General features: G+C 44.8%; 1 protein-coding gene across 4 annotated transcripts in view; it reads right to left on the reverse strand.

The window, feature by feature from the left end:
- The window catches only part of POLK (DNA polymerase kappa), a 922,939-nt gene that overhangs the window by 276,448 nt on the left and 630,908 nt on the right, over positions 1-15,583 (reverse strand). For all 4 annotated transcript variants that reach the window (XR_013607050.1, XM_078675233.1, XM_078675231.1 and 1 more), the window contains one exon: positions 4,736-4,886. Coding sequence is in view for 3 of the 4 variants with exons in the window: in XM_078675233.1 (XP_078531359.1) it covers positions 4,736-4,886 (151 nt within the window). In the remaining variant the exon portion in view is untranslated. The remainder of the gene's footprint in view (positions 1-4,735; positions 4,887-15,583) is intronic.

A 15,583-nucleotide genomic window follows, 5' to 3' on the forward strand; every position in this document is an offset into this window, starting at 1 on the left:
GGACACAGCATCCATGATTTGAAATGGACTGTTATTGAGGCATTTAGGAGCGACAAGGACCTTTTAGAAAAGGAGCAGCGTTGGGTGTACCGACTGTGCACTCACCAAACAGGCCTAAATGATGAAATACCTTGGTCTCAATTCAATATTTAAGAATATATATCTATAACAAGCCAGTTTTCCGAAAACCCCCTTGTCTTAAAAACATTGACAGCACAACTGCTTGAATGTATCACACGAGCTAACATCATAGGACAGTGTGTTCCATGACTTCTGTACCCCATGATCGTGTTCATCGTGTATCACACGATTTATTTATAAAACTTTTGTAATAATCCTCTGCAGGCTCTCCAGCCTGCACGGGTTCACAATTTTGAACAGCCCTGTCCGCCCTGTCTTCATGAAATCGCTCTGCAACCGTAGAGCAGTGTTACAGTTTTTACTCCATTGCGCATGCGCGTAGATGCGACCCTTTCACATTATCACACATGCGCCCCTACTTTATCTGCCGGATTCCTACTATTGGCGTAGAAGGGCATTTCAAAGTAATTTCTCTACGTAAACAATGCTTAAACTTACTGCTTTGTTTAGCGGTTTGGGCACGGCTGGTGTTTACGAAGGCAGAGTGACTCGACAACATGTGATAGCACCCATTCAACGATGGCCGCCTCAGTACCTAGTAATTACGATCTTTCTTCATAGCACACCTGTCCCGAGTCTTAGCTCATTATTCAATTAATCAAACTATATAAGGCCCGCCCAATCGTGGCATTCCACAACACGGAAGCCACGGACGAAGGAGGAAGCAATGAGCAGCTGGGGTTGAGTAAGTACGCATAGCCGACTGGGAGAAACTACTGTGCATTTGCCATTTAACCTCCTAGAGCCTGGACACCAGGGCTACCATTACAAACCAGGGAACTAGAATATATTCCTTTTTTTCCCTTTTTCCATCTGCAGTTGGATCCTAATATACCCTTTGTTCAGACTTGGCTCATGGGGCACTGACTCCATTCTCTCTCAGTATGTATTTTGGCCATAGTACATGCATTTAAAGCTAACTTACTGTGTTTTAATGTTTGTGTGTTCCACTGTACCTTGTCCAAGACCCAACTGTTCCAAAAACGGGTATTTTCCATTTGACAGGGACCTACAGTACTACTGTCTCTATGTGTGTTTGCCTTTTTTTCTTGCCTTTTTTCATCCCTTACAGGTGATATAAGTCAAGCGCAATGGGATTCGCGCATTAGTAATCACGTGCTCTTGTTTTTCAGGCTTATTACATCAGGATTTCTGACAGAGCTAGAGAAACTAATGATATAAACTATATATCAATACACATTGATAATGACAATATTATCACACACCTTTGTACATACACTTTGAATTATTTTTCTGTGGTAAGACATTAGTGAGTGACAGGAGGATCTGACCCCGGTCCTGACAAAGGGGCACGGCGCCCCGAAACATGTTGACCCGCACAGGAGAGAAAGCCCATTAACTTGCTTTATCTCTCTCTGTTAACAATACCAGCCAGTGTCTATTAAAAAAAAATTCTACCACTAGGCCAGGTATTTTTTAACATCACCTTATATATCACCCCTGACCCTACTGACACTCACTCCAATACACTCACATAGCACCCACATAAGAAAGGTGCTCCAGCGTAGTCGCTTGTTGCAGCACGCCCCGTCCCGCAGCGGGGCGGGAAGACCCCAATGATGAAGCATGACACCAAGGGCCCTTTTGGTGTGTGAGGGGTATTTTAACACACATTGTGTATTCCACGAACATCTCGACACACATTAACTCAGTTTGAGCTGGACCTTTTTGATGAAGAGCAAAGAAAGCTGAAGTTGAACCTAAAACAGGGGAAGGTGGAATACCGCAATCCAGCGAGTGAGCAATTCTACAAACATTACTGCGATTCAACATGATTCAGTGGGAACTCCCCTTATATAGTGCCAAACACGATATGTGGTAATCTGGAAAATGGTTTGGCTATCTCGGATTGGGAAAACAAATATTATAAAATCACACAAAAAATATAATAACAATAAGCATTTCTGTTCAAGATCTTTCAGAAAAACAGTATGCACAAACATATATGCTTAGCATCCTATGGCGTTTCTAGAATTCTTTGGTTCCTCTAATTTCCCCTGCAAGCAATGGTACCAAGACACCAGCATGCTGGGAATTACTCACCCCAGGATTCCATGCGCTGGGCAAGCTCAACCTGATACGCATAAGAAGAAGACAAGATGGTACTCGAGAAGTCCATTGGAACTGCGGGCAAAGACCTGCAGGAAGCCGGAGCCACAACGTCTGACTAAGGTAGGAAGAAGTCTGTGTGGAGGACTTCACCATGTGTGCAGAGCTCTCCACACAAGTAGGGATACATTTGTGTAGAAAATGTGGGTGTGACAAATGGGAATGGTTGGAAAATCAGGAACACTTAATACTAAATGGTAGGGCTTTTGGGAAATTTAAGTAGGAGGTTCGGATGGTAAACTAATGCAAAACAATGACCCACAAAAGAGAAATACAGTTGCAATTACCAAAATACACTTCAAGAGTTACTTCAATCCAAAAGGTGTCAAGATGTAAAAAAAGGTGTAAATATACTCCAGCTCAGACATGGAGAAAGTGAAGCACCATAAATTGGCAACCACTGGTAGTGCAATACACTCACATAAAAATCTATGGAGAAAGGGAATTAATTAACACCAAATAGGAACTAATGTTTGATTAATTAAATTAGTTCACCATTTAACATGAGTTCACATAACATAAGCCAATCATATAAGTGATTACAAAATTATATATATTTATTTATATTTTTGATGAAGTGTAGTTTAACAATAAAATGTGTTTAAACTTGTACATGTTTAAAAGAAAAGTAAAAGGTTTTAAATTAACTATATAACTTTTAACCACGTTTACTAATTATTAAAGAAAAATGTTAGAGATGGTAAGTATTTTTTATAATTATTGATTACTTTTTGCAGGTTAATACATATTTTAAATAAATGTAATATATTTAGATACAAACACAAAAAACTTTATTGAATGTCCATATACTTCTCCATCTCAGGTGGAAGTTTCTGTCCTTGTCTGTGGCCAACCAGATGGAGTGTAAAATACGATTGCTACTTACATATAGCAACTTTAAAATTGTAAATAAAATTCCAGGAGGCTTCACTCCTTTATTGGAGGTATGTAGGTCTAGATGTACATCTCCATTCAGAAATGGTGAATAGCAAAAAAAAAGTGCAGCATTACACTTAGGTTTAGGTAGGATATATATGTGTGCGCATTTACCGGTGTAAATTAGGACCATTTTGCTTTTAATATAAACTTTTTTATTGTTTAGATATAAATAAACAACGGTCAGAAAACAGTACAATGACATGTTTTACACAGCATCTACCTGCCTCAGTCCTGCCCACCGCACGCTAGCCTTAACAGCCAGTAAACATCTAGAGAATACATGTAGCCAATGCCTCTTCCCAGTAACATTACTCCAGTCTAAGAGACATGTCCTGACCACCGTCTCAGGGCAGTATGTGTATGTGTGCCCCCTCCCCCAGCCCCACCTTCTCAAGGGTTTCCATAGTTCCCATATCCATTGTCCCAGCCACTCTGCGTGATAATGTAGCAACCACTTTTGGGCTACAGGCCCCAAATTTTCTCAAATTTCCGTGGCCAGTATGGGCCTTTATTCACCTTTCTCTAGATCTGCATGAATCTCTTCAACCAGGTCACTCAATACTGCACGGTAGGCGTGATTCCACTGCCCCCTCTCTGGGCTATATCCGTTTTAGCCACCATGCACCCGATATTCACTAGGATCTTTTCATATCTGGACGCATCCGTAGACTCCCAACCCCCCCATAGTGCACGCTTGGGCTGCAGTTCAATTCTTCCGCCAATTGCTCCTCACCAGTGAGGCAGCAACTTTCTCCCAAAAAGGGCACACCCTAGTGCAACTCCACAGAGTGTGCCTTCCATCCCGCAATTTGGGAGACACTGTGCGACTCGCACCTTTCCCATTTTATACAGCAAGGCTCTCGTATGGTATGTTCTATGCAGGATTTTCAGCTGAATCAACCAATACGATGGATTCTGAGGGTAAGCCCAGCGCTGGATTCTAATCTTCCACATTCAGTTCCCCAAATTCTTGATGTCACTGTTCCCGAAGCTTCCCCAGCATGAGGTTGTTCAGCATGAGCATCCTGTATGTCAATGAAATTGCCTTCAAAACAGACACGACCATCCAGTAACCAAAATTCCAACAAGGATTCCTCCCGGGTCTCTTCCTCCCTGGATATGCGCCCCTGCGGTGCGTCTCAACGTTCTGTACTAAAGCTATTGCGTGATGAGCATCTGATATTCCTTCCACAGGTGCTCAAGTGAGACTATCCCATTTACATCCCATACCTCAGCCAGCATGGGGACACCAACGTCATCCTACCTCAGGAAACCCTGCAGGTTTTCCATAAGCCCCAGTCTGGTTCCTTCCCAGGCCCATATTGTTGAAGAAGTGTTCCAGGGACCCCGAACGAGGCAGGGGGTTGTTCTTATGTTCATGGCAATCAATTAAGATCATAGGAACCAGAACTTACACTTTAACCAATAAATGTGTGTGAAAAATAAATTTCATAATAGAATTTTAAGGCGATCTTCAATGTTCATGTTATTTAGGCTTGATATGATAAGAGTTTCATACACTTACTGCTCTCTGCTGTGTCTGTCCTCAAGAAGTATGTCCTTTTGTCTTCAGGACAGTTATTTCTTTCTTTCAGATGCTCCGTAAGATCCAAATAAGCTTCATCAAGACTCATTGGCAAAAAATTCGGGTCATATTCGGCTAACACCTCTCTCACCTTAAAAGACATACGGAACAGGTATAAAAAAAACAGCAGAAGCTCTGAGTAGAGAGTACAAGACTTTCTGCACACCTCACTAAGGAAAGTACTTGGCAAACCTGGGGGACTGGAAGGAATAATGGTAAACTCCATGACTCACACAGGTGTATAATGGAAACGCCTGGCAGACAAGGGGGCCGAGGACATGATTCCTGAACAAATGCACTTTACCCTGTGTCTACCAATAGCAAGAGCTGGTCAGCTGGGAATGGATTAGACAAAAACCAATAACTAAAAGGAACAATTTCAGAGAACGAAGAATCCTTGCCTAAGAGATGCACTTGACTGCATCCCCCCAGCTACTGCTTCACAAGTTTTTTTTCATGTAGAATCCCTTCCTGCAAGTGCACTTAACAATCATCGGATCTGCCTTTCAAGGTTTTGTGGGGTTGACATACAGCACATGCATAGGCCGTATATTGCGGGAGTAAACTAATACTGAAATCTTTATTGTTCACTAATGGGCACAAATCATCACAACAGCTCCAGTAACAACCCCCAATGGACGATGCTGAGGCATCATTTTTCATGTCTCTCGCAGGCAGTGCGGTAACTATCATCTCTGGAGACAATATATGTCATTAGACAGCCTATATTCAATAACCTGTCTTTCAGCCGGCAAAAACACGGGTATAAAAAGGTTTCTGCAGAGCTCTAGTGATCTTAATAAAAAAATAATCGGAAAATGGACAAGCAACTTCATCTCTGCTAGAGACTATTTAATGTGATGCAGAAAACAGCGATTTGTTTTACTTTTTTTCCATAAATGCAAAATGCTTGGCTCTGCATTAACTTTTCATACCCTTCCTCGACTCTTTCCTTACTTGAGTAGATACGTCCATTCATCTATCAACCATAATTTTCTTAAGCTGTTTTCTATTTTTACTAAAAGTAAGGGAAGACTATAAGCCCTCTCCCTCCTGATATGTCTTCCTGTTTCGTTTATGTGCATTTGTCATACTTTTGAGCTGTTGAAAGGTTAATAGGGCATAAGAACAATCTCAGTGTGAGGAGGGGGAGGGCCTTGAAGGGGGCGGTGCCCCGTGTGGAGAAGTACCAGGCACTTTAGAACCCCTCCTGCCCCCAAGTCCCCTGCTCCCTTAAAAAAAACAAGCATTGGAAATGCACTAGGTCTCGCATTAGAAAAGTTGGAGCTATTGGTCTTGTAAATGACAAATATTTTATTTATGTGTTGGTTTTTAAAATAGCTAAATGGATAGGTTTGTCATTTACAATGCCAATAGTTATAACTTTCGCGAATGTGACACCTATAGCATTTGGAATGCAACATGTTTTGTATTTACGTGACTTAGATGGCAGCTCTGGTCGTTAGGCCACATCTCTAGAGAGCACGAGAGTGCAGCAGGGGAGAGAAGCACAGAGAGGGAGCAGAGAGTGCAGCAAGGAAGAGAAGCAGGGAGAGGGAGCCCAAGAGTGAAGCAAGGGTGAGATGCACGGACAGGGAGCCTGAGAGTGCAGCAGGGGACAGAAGCATGGAGAGGGAGACAGAGTGTATCAGGGGCGAGAAGTACGGACAGGGAGCCCAAGAGCGAAGCAAGAGAGAGAAGCCATGAGAGGGAGTCTGAGATTATAGAAAGGGAGAGAGTTGAGTATAGAAAGGGAGAAGATGAGTTTGGGAGAGAGGCATGAGAGAAAAAAATGGCTTTGCACTTACTGCTACACCCAACCCACATGCATGCACTCTTGGCACAGGGCGTTAGTACCTTCAAAAAGCAAGCCATGCCGCAATCGTACGGAACGGTCTCATTTGCAGATTCAGAAAGTAAGCAAACAAGTTTTCATGCGCGCTTTTTAAAAAGAGCGAAATTGAACGGCTATCTAAGCAGCTAATTAAATTTGAGGGTCTTGAAACGGACTATGAAAACATTGTGAAAATAATTATTTTACATGATACTTTCAAAAGGCAAAAGAGAAGATGTTTGCACACAAGACGAAAAAAATAGACGGCTCGCAAACTCTTAAAAACAAGCAAAAGGCTGTGGGAGTGACCATTTGGTAAACAAGACGGAGGGCATTGCTGTGGGGAGGGGGGAGGAGAAATGCGACACGGCGGGCAGGGGAGGGGGCGGAGTGGGGAGAGCGGCGATGAGGGTGTGAAGCAGCAGGGGCCTTTGAAGTGAAGCTAAGCTTCACTTCAAAGGTGTGGGAGGAGTGCTGCTGGGGAACAGATGGCGATTTGATGATGTGCACGCGCATTTTAGGTCAATGCGCTTATGCATTGACCTAAAAGCGCACGGGCACAGCATCAAATCGCCAGTCAATCGCCAGTCTAGGTAAACCTTATTTAAGCCCCTATAGTCTCGCTCAATGCGCATGCGCATTGAGAGGCGAGACCTAAAAAAGCTGGGTGAGGCGTGTGCCGATGTCCTGTGGTGCTTTGACACCCTTTAATGTTCGTCGGCACTTCACAGCCTCTGAAAACGAACTGTAAAACCACTATTTACAGTGGTTTTGAGCTCGTTTTCCCTGCCACGGTCGGCTCCTCACTGGGAGACCGTGTGATTGGAACCGATGTAGTGTGTCACACAGTGGTGCTGTGTGAGTTGACAGGTATGCTAGGGCAACTTTCATGTTTTTTTGAGTATCATAGAGGCGAGGGTGCAGAGGCCCTTCGCATCGAAACCTACTTTCTAGAGACAGTGATTCAATCCATGATCGAGCAGGTAAGTCTTATTTTTACTTCCTCCCCTACCGTTGTCGTGCATGGGGCACGCAGGGATTTGGATCTAGTGATCGAGCAGGTATGTGTTATTTCTTCTCTTGCTTTTTTTCAGTCGAAGTGCAGGGGTGGGAAGTGTCACTTGTCTGTAAGTGATGCTAGTGACCTACATATAACAAACTTTCATTATTTAAGCTTGATGGTGCAATGGCCTGTTTATACAGCATTACTTTATTAGATCAAGCTGTAGCGTCTGTGTACATACGCAGGGGCCTGACACAGGCCTCTGCAGCCCCCGCGGTGCGGGGGGCCCTCACCCTCCAGGGGGCCCCGTCAGCACCGCACTTCTGCTGGGGAGCTCTAGATTGAGTCCGGAGGGGGGCCCTTCATGTACCCTGCAGGGGGGCCCCCTCAAGGTTCGCCACTGTGCATACGCTGTTCGCTCTGCGAGGCATGCAGTAGTAGAAGGATGGGAGACAAGCTGCCCTCACTCTCTGCCCATATTTTTCATTGGCTTCTGTCTTTGTCCTTCATAAATTCTGTCTCCTAATGAATATGAGGCTTGTTAGTCCTGCCTTAATATGGCCATGTCGCCATTTGTACCCTACCATGGCTCTTGGCCCCTTTACTTCGAGTGTTACACTGTATGGTATGTGTTATTTAGAGCACTATTTTTCCCCCTCCCCTGCCCACAATCCCTTGGCCTTGCCTTCTCCACCCTCCCTATGCCCGCACTCCCATTGTCTGTGCATTCTTGCCCCCCTCCCGTTAGCCGTGCCTTCTTGCCCCCTACACGCACTCCCGTTGTCAGTGCCTTCTAACACCCCCGCCGCACTCAAGCTGTCCGTGACGTCTCGCTCCCTGCCCCCACTCCAGTTTGCAATGCAATAGGTCTCGCGTAAATGCAAGTCCTATTGCATTGCAAATGCTTGTTTTACCACTGTCCTCACCATCCTATTGTTTAACCGCATGCGCGCTAGCGGTTTTCCCGCTGTGCGCTGCGTTTAAAAAAAAACACGTTACATGACGAGCTCAGCTCGTCATGAGCGCGGAAGGGGTTAAGAGGAAAGCTTCATCGGCAAGACTAGTACAGTATACAAGGCACGCCAGGTAAGCGACCCACCATTATACATTATACAGAAGATGAGAATGGGGGCGAGAGCATCTGCGTGTATGTTTGTACACACACCAGAATGTGTCAGGCAAACACTGCCCCGTGAAGAGACCTGCCAGAAAACCCATTTTTGTCGCCATCAGCTACAAGCGGCATGAGCATCAGTTAGGCGCAGATACTGATTGCAGGGCAAAGGTAAGAGAAAAAATCTGCTTCACCCTCGAGTTGGTCTGATGCAGGTAGCCCGTGGCCCTTGCCAACAGGAATGCTCCCTCTTTAAGCTCTTCCTTATTAGGGAGCAGATCTCACAATGGAGGCTGCCAAAAACCTGCCCGTTCGGGCACAGGACACAAAGTCTGGCACGCTAGCTCCAGTCTCTCTTACGTGGTTTGCTTCACATCTATTGTAAAAATGTTGAGGGTGTGAAAGTGGTGAACAAGAATCTGTAATTTTGAATTTTTTTTAACGCTATTATATAGCACAAACCTGTCCACGAGGGCATTAGATGGCCAAGCACCTGAACAGTTCCACGTTTTTAAAAGGCGGGGAAGATTCAGTGATATGAACAGGATCACAGGATGTTCAGCCAAGGCAGGGATTCGCCATCAAAGGAATTAGAGAAACGTGCCACATTTCAAGCAGCAGAGCACTTTTGGCCTCTCTTGATCACAAAACACCTATACATGTACTGTTTTAATCATGAAGGTGAGTTTGTGAGGTCTTTACTGTGAAATCTGGGATAGGAAGTGGTTGCCAGCTATTATTCGTGCTGTGTTTATTTATTTAATGCGATTTTATACAGCACAAACTTTACCCAAAGGTGTCGGAGCGCTTTACAAACGAACCAGTTACATTACATAAGGACTTCGGAGTACATGAATAACATAAAAGATACAAACAGAAAAACTCTAAATTCACAAAAGAATGATAGCAAGTACATCCGTCTACTACAGATACTAGTGGTTAGAGTTGCATATATACAAGTTGAAAATTCACTCCAGGAAAAGATACAAACATAAAAACTCTAAATTCACATAAGATGGTAATAAGTACATACGTCTATGACAGATACTAGTGGTTAGAGTTACATATATACAAGTTGCAAATCACTCAAGATTACATTTTAAAAAGCGATAAGGGTTGGACTATTATATATTACATATTTACAGAGCATGACATTCTTGCCGTCGTTCAGCCAGGCGTTCAGGTGGTGTTGCATTTATGGGCAGTGGTCTTGGGTCTTTAGGGATCTCCGAGGTGGAGATGGTCGGAGGGGTAGAAGGCCAGGTGGTGGTGGGCGGAAGCAGCATGCTGGCCTCAGCCCCAGTGCGCTCCCCAGCTGTGGATCAGGCTATTTCCCCCGGCAAGGCCGCAACCACCGCTCCTTCACCGCTTTTCTCTCCCCTATAGAGAGCTAGGCAAGCGCTCAGCTCATCAGTGGGGTCCCAGCCCAGTGCCAAGCCCCCGCTGTTGTCCTCCCGTTCGCCGGTTGGCCCACAGAGGCGCGCTCACCTTCACAAGTTAGATGCCATCATCTCGGGGGCCGCAGCGCAGCTGCCTTGGGTCCTCTTCAGTCACAGCTCTGTGTACGACCACGTGAATCCGCTATCGGGCCAGCACCTGCCGCTTCTCTGCGCCTCCATGCTCACAATGGGGAGTTCCCGGGCTAGTACGAGGCACACAGAGGTAGAGTTGAATCCCCTTCCGACCCAGGGGCTCTGATGCTATTTCTGCCACAGCAAATGGGGCCTCAGTGCTGTGGTCACTGCCTCTTCATGGGTGCCACCATTTTGGAATGCCCTGCGTCGCATGTAAATGTAAATGTAAATGTAAATGTAGTTGAGCTTATATAGCGCACAGATACCCGCAGTGGGTGTCCCGGCGCTTGCTTAGGGAACCCTTCCTGGTATTCCCCTGTGAGACAGCAGGGTATCCACAAGGTGAAAGTCAGGCATCCCGCCGCGAGGGGCTGTTGTGGAGATTAAGCAAGCTATTGCCCAGAGTCGCAGAGTGTGAACCCGTGAGTCGAGGAGGCACCGGGGCGAGAATTATCGAGTCCGTGGAATTTTTAGCCCAAGACCCGCCGAGGCGGGGAATTGAACCCTGGTCCAGGACCGATCTCAGCTTCCGGGTCTGCTGCCTCTAACCCCTGAGCCACACTTCTCCACTCTGTGCAGTTGTTTACTACTGATGGCCGAGTACCTCAGGTAATACTCTACTACATTTAGCAAACGACTTCGCTCCTTCCGTATACTTCACTGTATAGGGGTAGTGAGAACTAACAGGCAGGAAGTAGTAGGTTTGGCACTTGGGTATTGTTTCACGCAAGTACTTATGTAAACTCAATGCCTAGTCAGAACTACTGCTTTATTAAATATAATAGGTCATTTATTTAGGGGTAGGAAAGCAGGACAGGCCAAATAAAGGTCTACACAAAAAAGCAGAAGATCCCAGCGCATTCTTGGACCGATGTACCACCCAAACACACAAAGTAATCATGTCATAAAGTGCTAGAATGCAAGTAAAACTGTGCCACCGGCCAGTGTTATCTTATGACGGAACCTTTAGTTTTACTATTACCACAGCCAATCAATGTGGTTGAGGTGCATTAGAGAATAGACTGTGGTCATGTTAGCGACGATATGCCTCTCATTTGTCCTTTCTCTGCTCAACCAGTCAGTCGGTTTTAATCTAGGTGTCTGAGAATCCAGATAAAATAGCACCAATCCTGCCATACATTCTGTTCAAAATTAAAACTCAGCAAAGTCTGTGATGATGTGGTGATCGCTCCAGATAATGGGCTGTATTCATTTGACTTGGAAATGGTCCTTTCCATCAAATGTGGCATTAAGGGTATGGCTAGCACCATGTTTGGCCCCAATGAAAAGTGGGTCATACTTGAGCACTGCATTGTTATTTGGCATGGCTATTATCCGGTGGAGATTTATTTTTCAAACCAGGTATTGCAATATATTAGTATGCATCGGTGTGGTGGTCTGTTGTGATAACTAATATGGGGTCCAGACTATTGCTTAGTCGGAAGGTGGTCGATAGGTTAAAAAGCAATCAGTTGGTGAAAGTTAGGAGGAGTGAGCAGCATGTAAGTAAGGATTTACCCTGTTATATGGAGTAATATTCGATCATGGAAGACACTATGTGGAGCACTTCCTCCTGCCAACTCCTAGGATCACCGTCTCTACCAATGCACCTCTATTTTGACCAAACCCACTAATTGGTCCACACGTCTATGCCAGATCACCTCTATCCCCACCTGCAGCGTCACCTTCCACCAAGTGATGAGATCACACCACAGTGCTGTACCAGTGCTTATCTTTGCGACATTCGGTCCTATGCAACTAATACAAATGCATACAATCAGCAGCCTGTCACTCCAAGTGTACTGTTCTTGCGACTGCAGGTGACGTGATGGCTGAGCTCATCTCCTTGATGATTTTCTAGGTGCTGAGCTGATACAGTGGGCTTTCTTTCCAGCTGTGCTACGTGATTTGCTGAGTATTGAGCAGGCTGTACAAATCTCAACAGAAAAAGATACACAACAGAGTTCTTTGTTTTATTAAGGTGCGGAGGGCATATTCTTACCAAGTGCATTACGTTTTGGCCATTTACATCATGTATGAAACTAATTTTGAAGGCATCATTTATAGGCGTTTGTGTGCCATGGAAGGCAGCCCTCAACAGCACACCACCTCATTAAACTCCACTACATACCACTCACAACACAAAATACCATTCCACTCAATTACACCCCAAAACACACAACCCCACTCCACATTAGTCCAGTACACTTAATACCACATAATTACTAGCCACATATTTCCACGGCACACCATGCCACATAATTCCAATACACAAATCCACTCCACACGATTACACAACTAATCCATTCCAACTTACATAATTCCACAATACACCATATACATACACTCCATAATACATGAGTAAAAACATTGCCATTTACAATGCCAATAGCTCCAACTCCAACAAATGCTAGACCTATTGCATTTCTAATGCTTGTTTTTAGTCTGCTTCTGGTTTTTGATCTTCCTTCCTCATGGCTGCCTGGGATCTCCTGCTTCACCACTACAGAGACAGGGGAGGTTAAGAAACCGGCATTGGTAAATGCAATAGGTTTCGCCTATGTGATTAATAATACTTTTTTAAAAAGTTTTTGCTTGATGAGCAGTAGTGCTATATAAGTGAAAGAAACTCCATAAAAGTGTTATGACTTGCTTATAGAGATGTACCTATATATTGCGCAGTAAAAGGTGGTAATATAATGTATGCCTGAACTAATGTCAGTAATGCTGCACAGTGGAGTAACGAAACTTGAGACCCCCCTCCACCGCCCCGGTGCATGGAGGGGCCCCCACTCCGGATTTACTCCGAACCCGTCAGGCCACAGTAGGGGCTGGGGAGTGGAGGGGCTCACTGCAGCACTGATGCTGCAAAATCAGATTTTTTTTTACATCTCAGATCTGCTTTCGGCAGCCCCAACTGCAGCTTTTGAGTTTTGATGACATTTGTAGGGATGTTTTGATGAGTTTGGGTTAACTTCGAGCTATATGAAATAGCAAACAAAATAAAAGCCTCTCCCCCTGGCACTGGGCGTTGTGTTGCTGAGTAATTCAACTTGTGTGCATGCAAACCACTCTGATACCTTTGGGTCTAGTTTGCGCTGCATAAAAATGCAAACAATTTTTAAAAAAAGAACGGGGAGGGGCTGGTAAATAACACAACGAAGTGACAGGCAAGCTTGAAATGGACGAAGCCACGGCGACATTAGATAAAGGGTGGAGTATAAAAGTACAATTCTTAGCAAGGATGTATTACATTTTGAAAAGCATGTTGGGTATTTGTGAATGGGGAAAGGTGAGAAAATCTGTGTAAGGGTAATTTAGCAGTGTGAATCAGCGTATGATAGTTTTAGAGCAAATATACAGTAAATGGTTAACACTGGTTATTTAGGAAAGCGACAGAATTGCAAAATAAAAGAATATCTTAAAGATAAGGTTCACTAACCATATCCTGTCTTTAGAAATATCTATGTTACCAGGGCACAAGTCCTAAAAACAGAAGTGGACTAACCTAGTTATTCAGTATGCAAGTGACATCATGGCGCAAGACATCACAGGAAGTGGCATCATTAGAAGTGACATCAGATCTTAAGCCCTCACATATGTGTTTAACATGTCTATCATGATTACATTGGAGCACATTTCGAGTATACAGGGAAACCCTCCTGATTTAGGCAGAAGGTTCAGACCTTTGTAAGCTACACATAAAACAATGTTGCCTTTTGTCAGTGTAAACTTCCTCTCCCCATAATGCTTTACAAGAAAAAAAATAGAGACATCTAAATTATTTCAACGCCTTCTCAGGTGCAGTAAGCACTAGATAAATGCTATTTATTTTGTGTAAATACTGGGAAAGACCAACACATCCCAAATTCTTACCGTACATGCATATCTTGTAAACAGGGACTGGACAAAGTGAAAAGCTGCCTCTCTTTAGTATGTGTAAAGTGCTAACAGGGTGTGAGCCTTTGTTTCCCCTCTGCTGCGTTTGCATCAGGTGTGAGGCTCCTGACTGCTGCCAGCCACAAGACTCCAACAAAAGGAGGCCCGATGACCCCTCAGATTCTGCCACTGTAATGGGCCCGCACACAAATGATGGACGGAATGCTGAATAAATCATACATTCACCCCGAGTCAAGAGATCTGGGTTAAATCCATCGTTCTTTTGCTCACAATGCCACCCCAGTTTAGACCCAGCCATATGCAAATCAGTATTGACCCTGTAAAAAAAAAAAATTAGTAAATTGATACTTGTATAGCGCACTACTCACCCGCAAGGGTCTCAAGGCGCTTGTACGAATACCGCTGTGGAACCCATCCTGGCTTTCCCTGTGAGGTGTCCACTCCTGGGCACCCCCAAGGTGGAGGCCAGACATCCTTAGCGTTGTGGGGGCCGTTGTGGAGATTAAGCAAGCTATTGCCCAGAGTTGCAGAGTGGGACTCCATGATTGGAATAGGCACCGAGGCGAGAATTATCAGGTCCGTCAGGGTCTGCCGCTCTTACCATTGAGCCACACTTCTCCACCCTGTGCCTCATGAGTACAGTCTAGACCGAACTGCCAAGCCAGTTCCTCCCTGGACCGGAAACAAGCATCCTGGGACTGGTTTCTGGGTATTACCCTTCATCAGCCAGGCTAGCTTGAATCCAGTGGCACAGTGAGCAAGGGACCCACGTCTGGGCATACCTAACCCACTTAGGGTGAAAGGTGCTAGGCATATAAATGATGGACGGAATGCTGAATAAATCATACATTCACCCCCAGTCAAGAGATCTGGGTTAAATCCATTGTTCTTTTGCTCACCATCCCACCACAGTTTAGACCCAGCCATATGCAAATCAGTCTTGACCCTGTGCCTCAAGGGAACAGTCCAGACCGAACTGCCAAGCCAGGTCCTCCCTGGACAGGAAACAAGCATCTTTCTGGGTATTACCCTTCATCAGCCAGGCTAGCTTGAATCCAGTGGCACAGTGTGCTCTCCATGCCACTGGAATCAAGCTATTCTGGCTAAAGAGGGGTGAAACCCCGAAACCGCTCCTAGAATGCTTGTTTCCAGACCACGGAGTACCTGGATTGGTAGTTCGGGCTGAACTGTTTCCATTGGGCACAGGGTCATGACTGATATGCATATGGCTGGGTCCAAACTGGAATGGCATGATGAGCAAAAAAACGATGGATTTAGGCCCAGATCTCTGTACTGGGGTGAATGTATGACATTATTCTGCATTCTGTCCATCAATCGTTCTTTTAGCATTTGTAATTGGCCC

The sequence above is a fragment of the Lissotriton helveticus genome, chromosome 2_1, assembly GCF_964261635.1.
Source record: "Lissotriton helveticus chromosome 2_1, aLisHel1.1, whole genome shotgun sequence".
Classification (NCBI taxonomy): Eukaryota; Metazoa; Chordata; class Amphibia; order Caudata; family Salamandridae; genus Lissotriton; species Lissotriton helveticus.